Genomic DNA, 18458 nt, shown 5'->3' with positions numbered 1-18458 from the left:
AATCTTAATTGATTGTAATTTGGGGATCGGGTTTGTGTGGGGCCTAGCATACTGGCTGCCCGCCCTGAGGGCCCGGGTTCTAATCCTGGAGTCGAAAGATGATTTTCAGTGTAACCCAAACCCTATTTGAGGTGATTTGTGGAGTACCCTTCAAGTGAGTATGCTGTCTGTCGGATGGGGCGTTCAACTGAGGACCCCTTGGCACCTTTTGTTGAGAGTAGGCTAACGTCAAAGCTGGGTTTCTCTCCGCCCTTCATCCTTTCCCATCCATCCCTACTAGCACAAATGACCTTAGCTGTTGGTTGCCTCCCATAAAAACTACTACGACTCGATTGTGATTCAATGATGCCGTGAGATGGATTTTGAGTTTTATGGATTTCTCATGTGGCTATAGCAATTTTTCAGACTTATAGTAGTTGACTTGTAAAGATGCTTCCTGCAATTTTGAGAGTAACTTTTAGCTGCAAATACTTTATATCCTGCAAAACTTAAAAGACACCTTTGCTCAACTATTTTATGTAATTTGAGACCCCATGCATTCACCTAATGAATATGATGAGGGCCATAATGTATGCATGCCTTAATACTTCATGGATTTTGTTTTAATTTATCTTTTCAGGTTTGCCGAAAAGCAGCTCCGATTGTGTCGATTGAAGAAAGAAAGACTTAGAGTTCAAGAATTGTGTGAAACACGAATTAGACGAAAACTGGAAGCTGATCATGTTGTGAGTGGATCTATTCTAATATTTCCATCTTTTTTGAAATGAGGGAGAATCTATACATTTCTTCCAATTTTTTAAAATCCCATCTATTTTCATTCACCATTTGTTATTCTTAAAATGTACTGTTTTTTTTATCAAGTTTCATTCATGTATTGCTGAAATCAAATTTTAAATTTTTTTGAAATGAAAATAACCATAATGTGTCCATGGAAATTCTGTCAAACTATTTTATTAACTTTCTGTCAACTAATGCATTATTTTATTAATGTTATTATATCATAAAAATTTTGATTTCTCTTCAGTCTTAAAAAGAGTATTGTTTTATCTGGTTATAATTTTCCACTTAAATTTACAGCTTTGTGAAATGCAAGCATGCCAAGAGAGAATTCGTCTCCTTAAGTTGCTTATACAGGAAAAAAGGGATTTTGTTTTGCAAGGTAAGAAATGGCAACTGATCTCTTTTGTAACTGGTGTTTAATATATGACTCTCATGAGAGAAAATGGTTGTGGTCTTGCTAGTATTAATTTTTAATGAGATCATGTAGTTGTATAACTACGAGTATTTCATAAGAGACTACTAGGTTGAGCTACCTCATACCTTTATAAATAATGTCGTCACCGCTCGGAATAATCCCTTTGTGCATGAGGTGTTGAAAATTTACTTTTTAAAATAAGTCACCCTCAACCTTCTTGAGACTAAATTGGAATTCAGCAGGAAATCTTTTATTGATCCACCCATCAAATCCCACAGAGGAGTGACTGTTGAGAGGATAATGATCTGTGATTCGATGTTGAACAACAGTGCAATTCAAGGGTACCAGCCTTGGGGATTAATTCCTTAATAACTTCGAGTTAAGTTTTTGGCCAACATTTAGCTCAATAAATTGATTTTATCTTCTTTAAACATTCAAACTCAACCCATTAGGTTTTTTCCATCATTTCACATCAGCGTTTACATGGGCTGAAAATTGGGTTTCATATAAGACAATTTTAAATGTTCCCTGGCTTATGTAAAGTAGATGTGTTAGGGTTGGCAATATTACATTCAAAAAAATGTTCACCCAGATGGGAGAAAGTAAATGTATACTTGATAAAAATTATGAAATGAAATTGTTATTGAATTGCAAGAAATAATTTTCAAAATGAATTATTCTTTATTCATACCTTTTTACTTTGGATTGTTAAAAGTTGTTAATCAATTCTCTTTTAATTAGCTGCAACAATTATTTTATGGTAAAAGTAATAAGTATCGATATTTTTTGCAATGGCACAGGTTTATATCACAAAAGAAGACATATTTTTAGTCTTTGTGTAATTCACATTAAGTATTCAGATTTGAAAGTTTTGGTTGGAAAATATTATAAAGGATGAATTAAGTCATCCTTGGGAACTTTGACAATTAATAGTACTGCATTTGAATTTTACATTGGTAAATATTAGGTTTCTATTGCTTCCGGCTTGTGTGAATTGAATGAGATGTATCAATTGTTTTCCAGAAACTATATATATTGAACAATCAATCATTTAACATAAACAGAAGATGGATTCATCCGCAATTATTATTTTTTGCCGGAACAACGATTTTAACATTCTGCTTACAATGTAGTAATGATAAATTGACTTTTAACTGAACTTAAAAGTTACTTTTGATTAGTGTAACTGATCAAAGCTAGTTTTATATATATGGTCAACTTTTAATTTTACTTCATTGATAATAATTTGGGTACATTTGGCAGTCCAATGGGTAGAGCACTGAACTACTGACTAGAGGGCTCTGGTTTGATTCCCAGTGATGTTTCTGGGAACCCTCAGCTTCATGCAAGCTGTGGGATTTTTTGGGTATCAGATCTTCCTGGGAAACCACAGGTGGCAGAGTGAATAAGGAACTGGCCCTCCTTATTACCCTGATGTATGATATTTAACTTGCCTTATTTGGTTTAGTATCAGCTGAGCTCTATCCTCACCCAGCAATTCAGCTTGTGGGTTGGTGACTGGTTAATAATAGTGATAATGGATGCTACTTAATTGTAAGGTTGACTTAATTGAGTTTGTTATTTAAACAAACTTTCAAAAGTCTGCAGAGAGAAATTATCTTCCGACAATAATGCAGCAGGAAATTTGTTGCATGGGAGTGAATCATATGCTTTGCGAGACAGGTGAAGTTATCTACAAAGGAAGAAAATTTATTGGTTTATCATAACCTGCTAGGGGTGTTTTCCTACTCATGGAAACTTAGCATGAGATGACTCTAGAAATAAATGCCATTAGGCCATAACTTTAAAATATAATTTAACAAATGTAAAACTAAACGGTCATTAAAAAGATTCACTTTTGCTTGGATATCGGTGTCTTTTTTATAAGTTCTGACAGCTACAGAAATTATGCTTCAAATGAGAAGTACTCGTATGTATAAGTCTTGTCTTGATAATATTTTCAAATTATCATTTATGAACTCTCGCATGCCAAAATTTCTAATTTTCCTCATGTAACTATTTCAAAGAACAAATAAATTTATTTTGAAATTACTTTTTAAGTTTGTCCTGAATAATTAAGCCTTCACAAAATTCCCAGCACATTGGAATATTTCATGATATTATCGTATCCCTACATCGCTACCTTTAAAAATACGGCTTTGTAGAATGTTTCCTTTGGGTCAAATGCATCATTAATTAATGCATTGGCATTACTGATATATTCTTTTGTCATGAAAAAATTGACCTTGAAATCGAATTCCTTAATAGGCACAGTGGAGGTGTTGGCATTGCAAGAAGCAAATGGACGTAGATGTTCACGACTGATGGTTGATCACGGCAAGGTTCAACGCAGGGAGAGATGCGTGAGCGAACTTGCACGCAGGACAGAGCGCCAGCGCAAGAAGGTGGAGGAGACGCAAACCCACCTCAAGAAATGGGTGCGCTGCAGTGTACAGCAGTTGGTGCGTTATGTCTTCCCCCTTTCTGAAGAAACAGTTCCGCCTGGGTCACCCAAGAGCAGCTCTCCTCCCTCACCTCCCCCGTCTGGTTTATCAGCGCAGGCTTCTCGGTGAGTTTCTATTTTCGTCAATATTCATCAGTTGTTATGTCCACAGTCATGGACATATTTTTTTATTCCAAAATTTACGTATGATTTTATTCTTATAAAGTTTTTATTACTGCTAGTCTCAATTCATTGCATCATTTTTAAGAAAACGCATTTTTATCAATTTTTTCAATAGCACTAGTCTTAACATTCAAGTTAGTGTGATTATTCAGAGCATGAAATTGACTTCTGTATTCACTGCTGTACTTTTCAGTTAGACGGCTAATTACAATGGGCAAAATAAAGTCAGTGCACAATGTCCTTTGCCCTAATGTATTATTCAATAGTATTCTTTCAGTCAACTTTGATAATTAAAATATCAGGAAACTCCATAAAACTGGTACTGAATGCTCAATAGAAAACTGGAAAACCTTAAGTTTTTCAGCGGTATGTCCAAATGAGGTATCGGAAGGTACAGACAAGTACTCTCGGGTCACAACAATGTCTAACAGAGAAAGAGCAAGTGAGAGATGCCAGAAATAATTCCCCCCCCCCCCATCCCCCTTTACTTCACCATCTCAAAGGCACTGATGTTACCATTGGTGCCGTGGCAACTTTGAATCGGAGAAATATGTGTGGAAACTTGCTTGAAGTAATATTTTGCCACTTAAACTAGTCCTGTATGTATCCTTATGCTATGAGACTTTTTAAATGTGACACTCTTGCTCGCTGTATATTGATAAGTTTGGCAACAAAAAGTGGACTTTTCCCATTATTATTTTTTGCTGTGACAGCAATTTTAATATTCTGCTTACAATTTTGGAGCTATTGTTTTTGTAATGTTCTCAAGGTCTGAAGTTTGTCACTTTTCAGTTTATGGTTGGAACAATGGAGTGGACACTCCTTTGCTGGTATGCCCTTCCCATATGGACATTTGATGTCCCAAAACCTCACATTATGATAAATCATTTTTTTTTACCTTGCATAATTTTGTGGTGATGTTGAATAGTTGGAGAATTGAGACATTTCAACTCAGTGCTATTCTCCATCAAAAATCTTCCAAGCTAGGGTGAATGACTGTCCCCATGTTTATATTGCCTTGTAGAAGAAGGATGCGTCCTTACTGTTGCTTCTTGTCCCATCAAGGACAATGTCCTCTTATTATTGGCAAATCCCTCCCCTGGCTAATCTTCAGCCAATACACTCTGTGAACTCACTATATAAGGAGTTAGTTCCTTTCCCCACAGTTGATCTACATAGTTCTGTCCATATCCCTTGGTATAACCCCATGTTGGGTCACCACTCCCATGATACCACCCTTCTTGCCAAGGTGCCCACTCCCATGGAGTGCACCCATGTACTTGGTTCACATCCCGTCCCTGTCCAAATGATTGTTCATCCAGTGGGTGCATTTTATTGAAGCCCTATTAGAGGAAGAATTTTATTCTAGGGAATGGAAAATAGTCTTCTGGTGCCAAGTCGGGATTGTAAGGGGGGTTGGGGAATCATCGCAATGCCGTTGCGGAAGGTTTTCACAAGCAGACACTCGACTCTGCTCCTGGGCATCCATTAAGAACAATGGGACAAGTTTAGTGCAGATAGTTAGCATCACAATTTTCCGTGATAATGGTGTGCACTGTCATATTATTAATACCAATATAAACTGCGATCTTACACACCTTTAATCAACAGTCTGCATTAAGCACTTCAGGCACATGTTGCACGTTGTTGTCGGTTCTTGATGTCGATGGCCGTCCAGTGCAGGGTTCGTCCTCCACACTCTCTCAGCCATCTTTGAATAACTTTTTCCCTAATAACCACCACTATTGAAACTTCCTGGTTGGTTCCTTCTACCCCTCCTCCTTATTTTCCTCTCACCCTCCCCTTCTTATCTGGAAATATATTCAAGATGCCGCAGAGAAGGCTTATGTATGTATACTTGAAAGTAATGAAATAAATTGAAGGTAATTAGGGTAATATATTATCATCCAATTCGAAAACTGCACCTTCCTTGTCACAATGGAATAATTCTTCCTCATCGCACTTGATGATGCCATTATGTGTTGTCATGAAAATGGCTTTGTTTAATTAATGTTTACTGTCATGTCTGGCACACTGGGTGGTGGTAATTGTTGGTCTAGGGGGGAGGGGAGCCTTGAACAGGAGCCCTGAGCACTTAGACCTCTTTGTCCATTGTGCCAACCGATGTTTAACCTGCCAGTCACATGCGGATAGGAGACAAGAGTACCATGATAAACCCATCGCCCATCCAGGGTCAACATTGCCTAACTTCAGTGTGTCACTGTGGCAGGGTCCATGCCCACACTGAGTGGTACATGCCATTAAAGGAAAAGCATTGGAAAGGATTAGGACAACAAGGACAAGTTTTTCCCTTGTATTAGTCCAAGTGATGAATATTAATAACTGGGGAAGGAGTGGATGCAAGACAGGACTGAATGGAAATTTTAAGTAGCGGAGGACAAATGCCATCCAGGAATGTTGTACCACAGAAGAAGAAGATGCCAAATCTCAGCAAATTTTATCTTACAAGGAACCTGCCAAAAGCTTCACATTAATTTTGCTCATAAATGTTGCAGAAATGAAGTATTCAGTACTTAAACATATTGGTGATATGAAGTATTGCATGAATTGTTCGGGTATACTGGAACGTTGTGTGATTATTTCTAATCTGTCTGTTCAATTTTGTGTTTTCTAGTATGGGAGATGTTGCTGTGTCCATGAAACAGGTTTCAGAAGAGCAAATAATGGAAGGAGAGACTGTTGTTTCAAGCCGAATGGAGGAGGGTGAAGAGTTGAGTAGTGCATTAGCAGATGCATCACGCATGGCATATGTAAGGGGCCAATGGGTTCTGACAGATACGTTGACCTCAGGCTGTGGGTCACCAGGGGAATTGAGGAACGTTATTGTTGCCTCATCCTTACCACCATCTGGCGATTATTCTGCCTATGGGCTTTGGGGTAAGGAAAAATTCAGAATATTGCTAATGAACTTCTAGAAGTAAGATTAATGCCCAGATGGTTAGAATGTTGTCTCTTTATCGGGAAATCATTCTACTGAGTGGAATTTTAATAGATTGCATTGCACATGTCTAGTTTCTGATATAATATGTTTCCATCTGCAAAGATTTGCACTGGTTATATATATATATTTGCATTAGCACGCATGAAATAAAGAACTGTGTACCCATGTTACCTCGTGAATTTCACACAATATAGGGCTTGTTGGGTGAACTTAACCATCATTCATTAGACCAACCTTTGGGTTCACTAAAGCTGTGGTAATTAAAAATATGTTGAGACCCCATTTCCTAGCAAGCGTTTTAACGCCGTTGACATTTTATTCCTCTTTACAACTCTGCTGCATTTCTCTCATGATCCCATGCAGCAATGGCCTATTCCAATAGCTAGCTACCTTAACTCAATTATCAAGTCTTGAAATTCATCCCATTTTTTTCAATTATTTGATAGTTACTATCATTCTTTCTTTTTATATATATATTCTTAAATTTCAATGGGTAATTGCCCGTGTATGTGCAATACATGTATGTATGTATGTATGTTGTGTTGTGCAATAAATAAATAAATTCAACACTTCATAGTATACATCCAACTAACATGAGGCCACAGGTTTTAATTTGAAAGTAAAAAAGTGTGTTAAGTGTTCACTGCTTGAAGTGTATTCCCATAGTAAAAAAAGGGATTGGGTAACAAAATTCTTCAATATTTATATTTCTGTGAACCAGATGATCAGCATCAAGGAAGGGAAAGTATGTAGATGGAATAGAGAATGTGTGTGATATATGAAGTCTTTCATGTGCCTTTTCCTCTCTGTGATGATGGTGACTTTCCTGACTGAAATGCTCTAATACAGAATTTCAGCATCTATAATTTGCTCGCAACTTTATTATGCAGAGGATTTTATATCTTTTGAAACTTGGAGGCTAGATCAATTCATGTGAGTCCAGTTTACCTTCAATGGCTGATATATTCTTTCCATGTCCAACCTACAATGACCTAGAATATTACCCAGCTAGTGTTTAGCTAAGGGTGTTCAGAGACAATAATGGGATTTGATTCCATCCTATCGGTCAGTAATCATTTGACCCTCCCAATGTAGATCTCCACGTTGCCAGTATATGTTTATATTCGTGAAAAGGCATTTATGTCATTATTTCCTTGAATTGCCTACAGATGCATATATGAGATCAGATGCATACATCACATTCATGCATACATCACTTTCAACCTTTGCAAAATTGATTGATGATAAAATCATATCTTTATAGGGAATTGCATTTTTTCTGTTAATTATTATTCATTTTTTTAATTTATGGTTTACAAATATGTTGTAATGTTTTTTTTTTGCTATAGTGGCTGCCAACAAAGATGGACTTACTAGTGGGGGACCTGAGACAGTTATTAAACACCATCCAGCTTATACTATAAGTGCGGCTTTGACGTATACAACTCAGCTTGTGAATGTCTTGGCCTATTACCTGGATGTCAGATTACCAAAGAAATTGTGCTACAGGTGAGTAAAATGGAGAAACTCAATTGTATTCGAAGAATGGATGAGAGTGGGAGTACTAAACAAAATAAATGGGAGAAGAGTGAATAGTTTTAGATGAAATGATAGGCTAAGTAAGTCAAGGATAAATATGACAAAGTCTAATATATGAGGGAGATCTGACGAGTTCTCGGCCTGATGATGAAATGCCAGTGTATATTTTCAAAAAAGTTTTATTTTTCAATATAATCGCCTTTATTATTGAATTTCATCCAGTGCCATCATCCCATCTCTGAAGCATTCTTCCATAAATGCTGCAAAGTACTAGTCAAGTCTCTGTAATGTTTTGCTGGAAAGGAAACTTTTGAGTTCTCGGAAGAGACGAAAGTCCAAGGAAGTCAAATCTGTGGAATAGGGTGGATGTTCCGGCACTTCTTGGTGCAAATTCCTCAATTTTCCCATCCCAGGGTCATCTTTGTGGATATGAACATTGTCCTGATGGAAAATTGTTTTTTTTTCTCTGCAAGCTAGTCTGCTTTCATAACTTTCAGTGTTGTTTCATTAGAAGGTTAGTTTAGTACTCCCCAGTTAGTGTTTTACCTTTTTCAAGATAGTCAATCAACGGATATCCTTTCGTATCTCAAAGAACCGACACCATGACCTTACCCACCGATTGCACTATCTTTCTCCTTCTCTGGAGCTGAAGAATCAGCTTTGATCGACTTCATGGATTGTTGTTTCGATTCTGGTGTAATAACAAATCCATATTTCACCCATTGTCATTTATTGATGCAGAAAATCACTTTTGTTTTTCATAAAGCATAACAAGCCCTGTTGAGAAAATGTCATTCAAATGCATTTTTGATCCTCTGTCACACTCTGTCACATTTACCCACAGTAAGCACGTGCGGCACCCATCTTGCATGAAACTTCATCATGTGCAATTCCTCTTGCAAAATGTAAATGATGTATTTATGTTCTTCTTATATCCCTGCATTAAAAGCAATATCACCAACCGTTCATCATATCTTGCACTTTTTCAATGATTTCCTGTGTGATTGCACTTCAGAAAAATAAATACTTGGTTATTCCACTTATATTTTTAATTAATCACAACCTGAGTTTCGACTTATAAAGTCATCATCAGGTTGCACTTTGATTGCTCTTTTCGGACATCCTAGTAGGAGTAGTATTTAGGGGAGGCGACTGACAGCTGTGGTCATTTGAGCCATAGGGGATGGACAGGAAAGGATGAAGGGTGGAGAGAAACCCGGCGTCGGCATTAGCCTTCTCTTTACGAAAGGTGCCAAGGGGTTCGTAGCTTAATGTCCTATCCGACGGACGGCGTACTCACTCAAAGTGCCCTCCACAAAGCACCTCAAGTAGGGATCGAGATACCACTGAAAAATATTCAACACCGCCGGGATTAAAACCCGGGCTCTCTGGGTGGGAAGCCAGTACATTAGCCCCTGCACCATCTCGATCCCCTCGGACATCCTTCATTTGGATTAACTTGGAGGCTTTCACAGCCAAGTTAAAACTCTGCTGCCCATTTCTTCATGTTGGAAATTGAAGGAGAAAATGACCCATACACATTTATAATCCTGTAATGAATTTCAGTCAGTATTTAACCTTTTAGGAAGAATTTTATAACTGCATGATACTCAATTTTTTTCCTTTTCTAACATTTCGCACACCATAACTGATTCAAATCACTGCCTACAGCAAAACTGCTAAATGAAATGGCTTGCAATTTTGCATAGCATCTACTCACAGTTGTGCCAATATGAGAGAGAAAAAATCATGCGAGTAGTAATGCCATTCATGGGCGAGGTTGAGAACTTCTTAGCCCACCCTCGTAAGATATGTGTCTAAGGATTAGTTGGAAGAAGAGACTATCCAGTCTCAATCTTGCCTTATTAAAGACATTTTTATTATTATTATTATGCATAGCATGTATGGAAGAAATAAGTTTAAGGAAGTAAGTTTTCTGAAATAACTTTGAGTTTTTTTTTACATTTATTGCCCATTCCAAAATGAGAATTATGAAAAAGACCTGTGTGTATATATTGGTTACTCATTGCTGATGTTTGAAGAAGATAGCTCAAGGAGAAAGGGGGAAAATTCCATGGCGTAGTTCCTGGAGTTAAGCACCAAATAAGGTTCTTTAAACTTGATAAATTCCAAAACCCTTAAACTGTTTTTGCATTCATTCTTAAATTTGATCATTCAGTAATGGAAAAACCCTACTGTCAATGCTGTAATGGCATGAAGACTAAATAAGTAATTTAGAATCGCGCACCAGGGCGGTAACTTAAAAGTATTCCAGTTTTGATGGAAGTTTATTTTTGAGCATCGAAAAGCATTGAACAATTGAGATAAAGATTATTTTAGTAATTCATTAATCCAATGCAAATTTAAATTGTGATGAAGCAAGTTAGATATAATGGGAGGTAAGTAAAAAAGTGCGAGCAGCATGGGGAAAGGAACTGACCCCCTATTCTACTGTAATGTGTATCTTTCGTATGCAATTGGACCTGGTCCCAGCTTGGTCCTCTCTTCACAAGCCAACCTTTATGTTGATTACTATGCATGCTTACAGTACTCACAACAAGTTATCAGTACTCATGTCTGAGGTTTTGATAAGTGTTACACCCGCATTTATTATGTTGTGATTATTTGCTTAAGTAGTCATTCAAATTTTTATTATAGTTATATACCATTTATATTCTTAGATGGGTTTTCTATGGTATTTTCACTTGCATAAATTACATCAAAATGGCAAATGTTAACTGAGAGAGTTTCGTTTATCAGGAGAATGGGCAGTGAAAAATATTTGACTCTAAGAAAATGGTGTACTCATTTGTTTCTAATTAGTTTTTTTTTACATTCTAGTGACTTCTGTGGCCATGAGATGGGTGAACGTCGCTTTGCAAGGAAGGTAGCGAAACTGAATGCGAACATTCTTCACTTGTGCTTCTCTCAGAATGTTGACCCAAAACTACTCCATCCACAGCAAACACTTCGGAATCTATTGCTACTCCTCAATCCTAAAGTTAGTGATCTTGGCAGGTGAGTTGTCAACATCTATTATTCTTTTTACTATTGCAGGGTGCGGCATGATAACTTCCCTTTTTTATAAAGCATAACCCCTTTAAGTAAGGAAGTTAAGTTGCTGCAACCTGTATGTATTTCATTAATATCATGTATGAATTCCCAACCAGCAATCTGATATTTATTATTACTGATTATTAAAATATTTTCTCTTAAATCATGTACCTGCCTAAAAGTGTACCCTAATGTTTATAGGTTTTGTTATCCCTGGAAGGCAGGGCACTAATCTGATTCATTCAAAACTTTCCACTTTCATTTTTTTTTTCATTGTGAATAAGGTCAGAAATATTGAGGAAATAATTTTATGAATTTCAGAAGTTTTGAAGAAGGCTAGTACAACAGAAATTTGAAATAGTCCATTTAAACTGTGGAGCTATTTTCTCTCTCATTATTAACTATGGTTTTCATTAAATTAATTATTAATGGGAGTATTTGGATGCCCCAAAGTGTCTTTTATGAAATTTTTATCAGATTTCACGTGTCGGTCTAAGTGTAGCTGGCCCCAATTGAAAACATTCGTCTAAAAAAGTTTGGAGGGGACTCGGACGCAAAATGTTAGCATTCATTGGAAATTAGGGTTCAGTAATGGGGAGAAGGGACAAATCCAAAAGAGGCAGAGAAGACGTATGCAGGGCATTTTGATATGCTATGGGATGTTGAGAGAGAGAAAGTTAGGCAGAAGAGAGGAAGGGGTAGGAATAAAATAGGGATATTGGATGGAATGAAGGGAGGAAAGCAGTATGCGGCATTGAAGTGGGCTTTAATTTAGTTTGGTTGTGTTTTTTTAGAAGAGGAAAGTAAATGTATTATTGTACCCTTATACCCTGATATCCTGTGTCCATCAAAAACCTACCTTAACTGGTAGAATACCAACAATAGCAGTATTGCATTGAAACTAATATCTGATTACATTAATGGCCTATGTTGTAATGTATAAAAATTCCTATTTTAATTCACTGATACTAATTTAAGCCATTGAAGACACCCATGATAACACACTTATTATCTCAAAAAAATGTGAAGTTTGTCTAATGTTTCTCTCAAAGAGTGTTAGGCTTTACATGCTTGAATCAGTGAATTTTATTTTTGATAGGGGCAAGATTTGATACAGGAAATGATGGATTTTATTTCCAGGCAAGGCCCTATGGAAGTTAACCCAGACTTGGCTAAGTCTTTGGAGGATCAGTTAACGTCAGCCCTTGAAGCACGGGATGGTACAGATGACGAAGACTCTGGCTCTGATGATGACGGTGATGCCCTTACAGGAGAATGGGAAGCTGTGAGTAAAATATTACTTTTGATGTACATATTTATTTTATTCATGATTACATGTGGATATACCCAAGTTTATTTAAATGGTAGATGAATTGAAGAGTTTAGTGGTGGAATCCCCATTGTTTGATGCCTTCGCTGCTTAATGATCAAAACTGTTAATTAGCATATGTTAGTATGCACAATGCTCTCGTTAAAAATACCATAGTTTTTCCAACTTCTTCACGGGGTCAGTTTTTTCCATTGAATTTTGTATCCATATCCTAGAAATAGGAAGTATTATACTTGGGAAGGAATTATATTTTTTCCATTGATAACAGAAGCATGGCCAATTTGGACATTAGTCATTGGTGGTAGGTATACTACCTTGATCAAAAAGTTCCCGGAATAACCACCGTGTGGCGCTCCCATCGTTCCGATTTGAGTTCTGTTTTTTTTTGTTAAATTGGTACATCTGTTGTTGATATTCCCGTTAAATCTTAGTGTCATAACTTGACATTTGAAAAAGTTACGTAGCCAAGAGTACATCTATCTCTGTGTGTGTTGGCGATTTTTTACAATTGCAGAAATGGATTTAAATTTGCAACAACGAACTTGTATTAAATTTTGCGTAAAAAACGGATTTAGTGGCGCACGGACGTTGGAAATGTTGGAAAAGTGTTTCGGCAACGATTCTCTAAAAAAAAACGGTCGTTTACCAGTGGCACGAGCGGTTCAGAAGTGGTCGTGAGTCAATCGAAGATGATGAACGCAGTGGCAGACCATCGACATCGAAAGTCGGTGAAAAAATTGATAAAGTAAAAGAAATGTTGGTCAATAACCGCAAATTAACCATCAGAGAAATAGCGGAGGACTTGAACATTGCCTATGGATCCGCCCAAGACATTGTGGTTAATGATTTGGGTTTCCGTCGTGTAGCAGCAAAGTTGGTGCCAAGAGACCTCAATTTCATGCAAAAAAGAGACCGTGTTGACGTCGCAAAAGACATGATTTGCGAGGCTGAATCCGATCCCACATTCATCAAAAGGATCATTACTGGAGACGAGACGTGGGTTTATGAGTACGACACGCAATCAGGCAAGTGAATGGCGTTCACCAAATGAGCCGAGACCAAAAAAACCACGTCGTTTTCAGTCAAAAAAGAAGGCAATGCTGACGGTTTTCATGGATTACAACGGTGTAGTGCATCATGAATTTTTGCCAGAAGGCCAGACAGTAAACAAAGAGTATTTTTTGGGCGTTATGAGACGTTTGCGTGAAGCAATTCGCCGAAAGAGACCAGAAATGTGGGCAGAAAACTCGTGGATTTTGCACCATGATAACGCACCGTCGCACAGTGCTATCATTATTCGTAATTTTTTGACGAAAAATGCAACAAATACCATCCAACAGCCACCGAATTCACCTGATTTGGCTCCCTGTGACTTCTTTCTGTTCAATCGAGTTAAAAAACCATTACGGGGAACGCGTTTTAGCAGCCGAGAGGAAGTAATGGAAAAATCGCAGGAAGCACTGATGGACATACCGAAAACCGAATATAAAAAATGTTTCGAGGATTGGATCAAGCGCTGGCATAAGTGTGTTGCAGTCGATGGGGATTACTTTGAAGGGGACAATATAGATTTAGATGAATAAACTTGTATTTTTAATTTTCTGAATAAATTCCGGGAAATTTTTGATCAAGGTAGTATAGCTAAATTGCGGTCAGTTTGAGATGGCACACTTTGCATTTAAAACAAGGTTTAAACATTCATATTTAAGCATTGGCAATGAAAAATCTGAATAAAATAATTAACCAAAAAAATTCTTCCTGTTCACATGATGGAAAAGCTGGATTATTTTAAAGTTAAACATCGTTTTGATTCTTGCTTTAAATTTTCAAGAATGGTGCTTAGGACAAGACACCTAGTTTCAAGCTAGCAACTATTCTCCAATCATTTAGCACCGATGTATTTTGTTGAAGTTAGGTTTCAAGATTGGCTGTGGAAATAGATAATTGTTCGTTTTTCCAGTATTTCAAATATGTTTTATGGCAAGGAGGCTTGTGTCCACATAAGCATATAATAATGTTTTTCATAGTGATTGAATATGTATATTAGGATTCTAATAATCTACTTTTATTCTGGTATCGCTTAGGTTCCCCATCTGCCATATATGGAGGCCCCCCATGGCCATTTGGTATCGCGCTATCCCAGTTTCATGCCAGCCTCATCATCCTCTTCCTCATCTTCATCCTCGTCACCTGGGGGCAGGGGAGGGCATGGCCAGGGGGGGCAGTATGTTGGCCACGGGACGACCAGCATGGCTGGGGGCCTTGTCAACAGTGCAGCCGCCACGATTGCTTCCTTCTGGCGAGGAATGACCGGCCAGCGGTGACGACACACTTGAGATAGGGTCACAATCAATGGCAGTCCCACAATCACGCTCTCCTTTGCCTGCTTTCTGCGAGTTCAATCTCTTGGGCAGTTGATGAGATTTCTAGCTCGTCAAGGATCTTAGGCCCTTGGAAGACATATGATACACCCAGGATGGTGTGCTTTTTATATTGTTCAAGTGTCTAGCTCTTTCGGAAGCGTTTGCTTCCTTGCAAAAATTAAGGCGAAAAAAATTAATAAATTTTTATTCCCTAGACTTTGTAATCATCATTACGTGATGAGAGGAAAATTTTGGGCTGCTGTGGGAAAGCTAAGGAGAATGAGGGTGGTTTTACTTTTGTGATATAATTTCATTGGGATCATTTATTGCTGCTTGTACTAACTAAAATGTTATGAAAAAAAATCCAATATGAAAGAGAAGGAAGCATTGTTTTATGAAACATTTTTGCGGTTGTAGGAATTAAGCTTTTTTTTTCATAATATGTATGAGGAAGTTGTTATGAAAATGTCACTGATTGAATTGTATATTGGTATGTTTTTAACTTCACTGCCAATGGTGGGCGTTTCATTCAAAGTTCAGAAAAAAACAAGTATATTGGATCAGTGCCAAGATGCGATATTTTGTGATAATTTAGTCGCAAAAAAAAGGTGTTATGTTGTGCTTCTTAGTAAAGACCAGTTTGGCTTTAACTAATTTTATCCTTTTTGTGATTGTAGGTGGTAATTCAAGGAAAACTATTGGGTAACATAAATTTAATACCCAGGAAAGGAAAAAATGTTATAATTGAAAGGTTGCATTAGCTTATTCATGAAGTTGGCCACGACTTTCTCTAAGTATAAGATAAATATTCAGCGATGAAGCTAACTTAATCTAAAGCATCACTGCTCCATGCTCACTAATTGTTCCCATCTGGCTGCCCTGATGAGCTCATGAATGATATAAATTTAATTGTTAAATATTTGTTGAATTCATTTCATACTACGTCAGTTCATCAGAACCTAACACACTTTTACATTGCATAGTGTAAGCACTTTACCCATGAAATCTTTTTCATATTCACAAGCATGCATTTTTTCTTAGTAATTTGAAGCTGTTGTAAATATACTAATTTAAGAATGAACAAGTTTTACAGTTTGTGACTTACCAATTGTTACACACTGTCCTATCATATAGTATCTACATCTCAATTGCAGTTTTTTTTTAAAGTGACTTATATTTGTGTTGTTTTTCCTTGAACTCCGCATTACCTCATTACAACTAAAATTTCATCTAGAATATTATTCATTATCTTTGGGTCATTAAATTGTATTTTTTAAATTTTTTTTCATATGCTGTATAAAGATATCAGAATGTTGTATGTCATCTTCAATATTTATATCTATACTTGGCTGTCTTAATTAGTCAGTTAGTGGTAAAAATACGCCCAATTTTCCTGTTAGGCTGTGAGTGGCTTAGATACTTTATTAAATGCACAAACATTGAGGTCAGTATGCCATTATACATATGGATATTTAGTGGGTGATGGTCTTAAATAAATTGCAATATAGTTTCATTGGCATGGAATGCTGTGCCTTTAATTAAACTTGACCATAATAAGCTGGCTTTTACTCTTTATGCTCACATGTTTTGCCTCCCATTGCATGCCACAACGGAAGGATAGAATTCATTGTGTTCCTATTTTTTTTCATATAGAAAAACTTTGTATTTAATTGATGCGTTGTTCTTTCAATTACCACTCTTATATAACCTTTTGTGTAGTGCAGTATTCAATCATTCTCCATGGCATCCATAAAATGTGTGTGATTGTTTGTGCCAAAAAAATATTTATTAGTTGGAGTAAAGTTTGTAAGAAATGTGTAAGTTTCAAATCACTTCATGTTGCTTTATGGCATTGTGTTATTGATATAAAAAAATTGACTATTGTGTGGAGTTCTTTCAAATAGAGTTGTCTGTACCTATTCACTACTATGCCAATTTTAGCCACAAAAGTTGCTGCAGGGACAATGTGTACAAATATAAATATTCTTTTTTTTTATTTCATTTTATGTTGTTTGATTGTGAATGATATATTGCTCACAAAATTGTTGTGAAATACAAGGCCTGAATTTAATTGTTAACGTGATATGGTATTCAAAACCAATCCTAAGCTTTGCAGTTGTCTCAATCACTTGCTGGGGTGGAGCCCTTTTAAATGAGTGTATACTAGTCTTAGCAAATGTGTGTGACTTGGCCGAAGGCAAAGAGCAGAGTGATTGTGATGAATGAAATTTTCTTTTTTTTAAGTGTATGATAAAAACTGGACATTATATTTGTTATAAGCTGTTTCAAGTGACTTGAATGGTTAATGTGATACTATTTGAGGGTAATTTTTTAAAATGAATAATGTGCAAATTCCTTTTTGAGAAAATTTGGACTTGTGTTAATTTTCCTGAAAAGGAGTGTACCAAATACATTTTCAAGAAAATGCGAAGACAATCTTAATTATTTTAAGTGCCCTACATTTTGTTGTCTTAAGTTGAAAATATATGAGCAACATATCCCTGTTCACGAACATTCCATGGGATGATGAGATTTAGTCAAAATTTTTTACTCTAATACCATCTAGTAGTAAGTTGTTAACAAGATCGACAAGTACTTCATGGAAAAAGGAATGACTCCTTGTTTGATATAGAAGTATGAAGTGTGGGACAAATTGCACCCTGGCAACCCTTACTCAAATTAAATTTGTGTCCACGTGAAGAAATGCACGATAACCTGAAGATGGTAGGAAACAATCAATCAAGAATTGAAATTATGATTATTTCATTATATCAACTAGAAATACAGAAAATTCTGATGAAATAAAATCAAGTCATCCTTCACAAAATATTGGACATCTTTGCAACTATGACATGTTTCAGAGAAGAAAGCTAAGAACCAAAATATTTTAAAAAGATTTTTCTTCAATTCCCCAACTGGCCAGGTTTGACCAGTAGGTGGCAATGCTGGTACAGATTGAGAATCAATGCAAAGATGAAAAACCAAATGATGTTCTTGAGAAATAGAAAGATTACATTGATCATTAAAATTTAAAGGATTGATGGTATGAGGCCTGACCACATAAATATTAATTTTTTATTGGAAGAAAAATGCCTAGTTTTCTTCTTTCATTCGGAATTAGAGGGCAAACAATAGAACGGTTAATTCATCACGTTCATATTTTGGATGAAGATGGTCAAAGCAGTATGGACACAAGAAACTTTTAGAAAGAGATTCAAGTTTATGACCTGGACCTTTAGTAAGGATTCAAAGAGATTTGTGAAAACTTGGATATGGAACATAGTTTTTTATGGAATGGAAACTTGGTTAATGTGAGAGGATAAGCATATGAGATGTGGTCATGGAGAAGGATGGAAAAGGTATGAATGTATATAATGTTCCATAAGTAT

The 18458-nt window shown here is 36.5% G+C and overlaps 1 protein-coding gene across 1 annotated transcript in view; it reads left to right on the top strand.

The window, feature by feature from the left end:
- Positions 1-17480, top strand: part of Atg14 (autophagy related protein 14) — a 246955-nt gene extending 229475 nt beyond the window's left edge. The window contains exons 2-9 of the mRNA XM_071597727.1: positions 620-725; positions 1078-1159; positions 3464-3764; positions 6457-6719; positions 8133-8292; positions 11164-11340; positions 12517-12661; positions 14791-17480. Of these exons, the coding sequence (XP_071453828.1) occupies positions 620-725; positions 1078-1159; positions 3464-3764; positions 6457-6719; positions 8133-8292; positions 11164-11340; positions 12517-12661; positions 14791-15030 (1474 nt within the window). The 3' untranslated portion in view covers positions 15031-17480. The remainder of the gene's footprint in view (positions 1-619; positions 726-1077; positions 1160-3463; positions 3765-6456; positions 6720-8132; positions 8293-11163; positions 11341-12516; positions 12662-14790) is intronic.
- The last annotated feature ends 978 nt before the right edge of the window (positions 17481-18458 follow it).

Source organism: Hetaerina americana, unplaced genomic scaffold, assembly GCF_022747635.1.
Source record: "Hetaerina americana unplaced genomic scaffold, ioHetAmer1.1.p SCAF_9, whole genome shotgun sequence".
NCBI lineage: Eukaryota > Metazoa > Arthropoda > Insecta > Odonata > Calopterygidae > Hetaerina > Hetaerina americana.
Note: the sequence above shows the minus strand (reverse complement) of the source record. Positions and strands in the feature narration are given on the sequence as shown.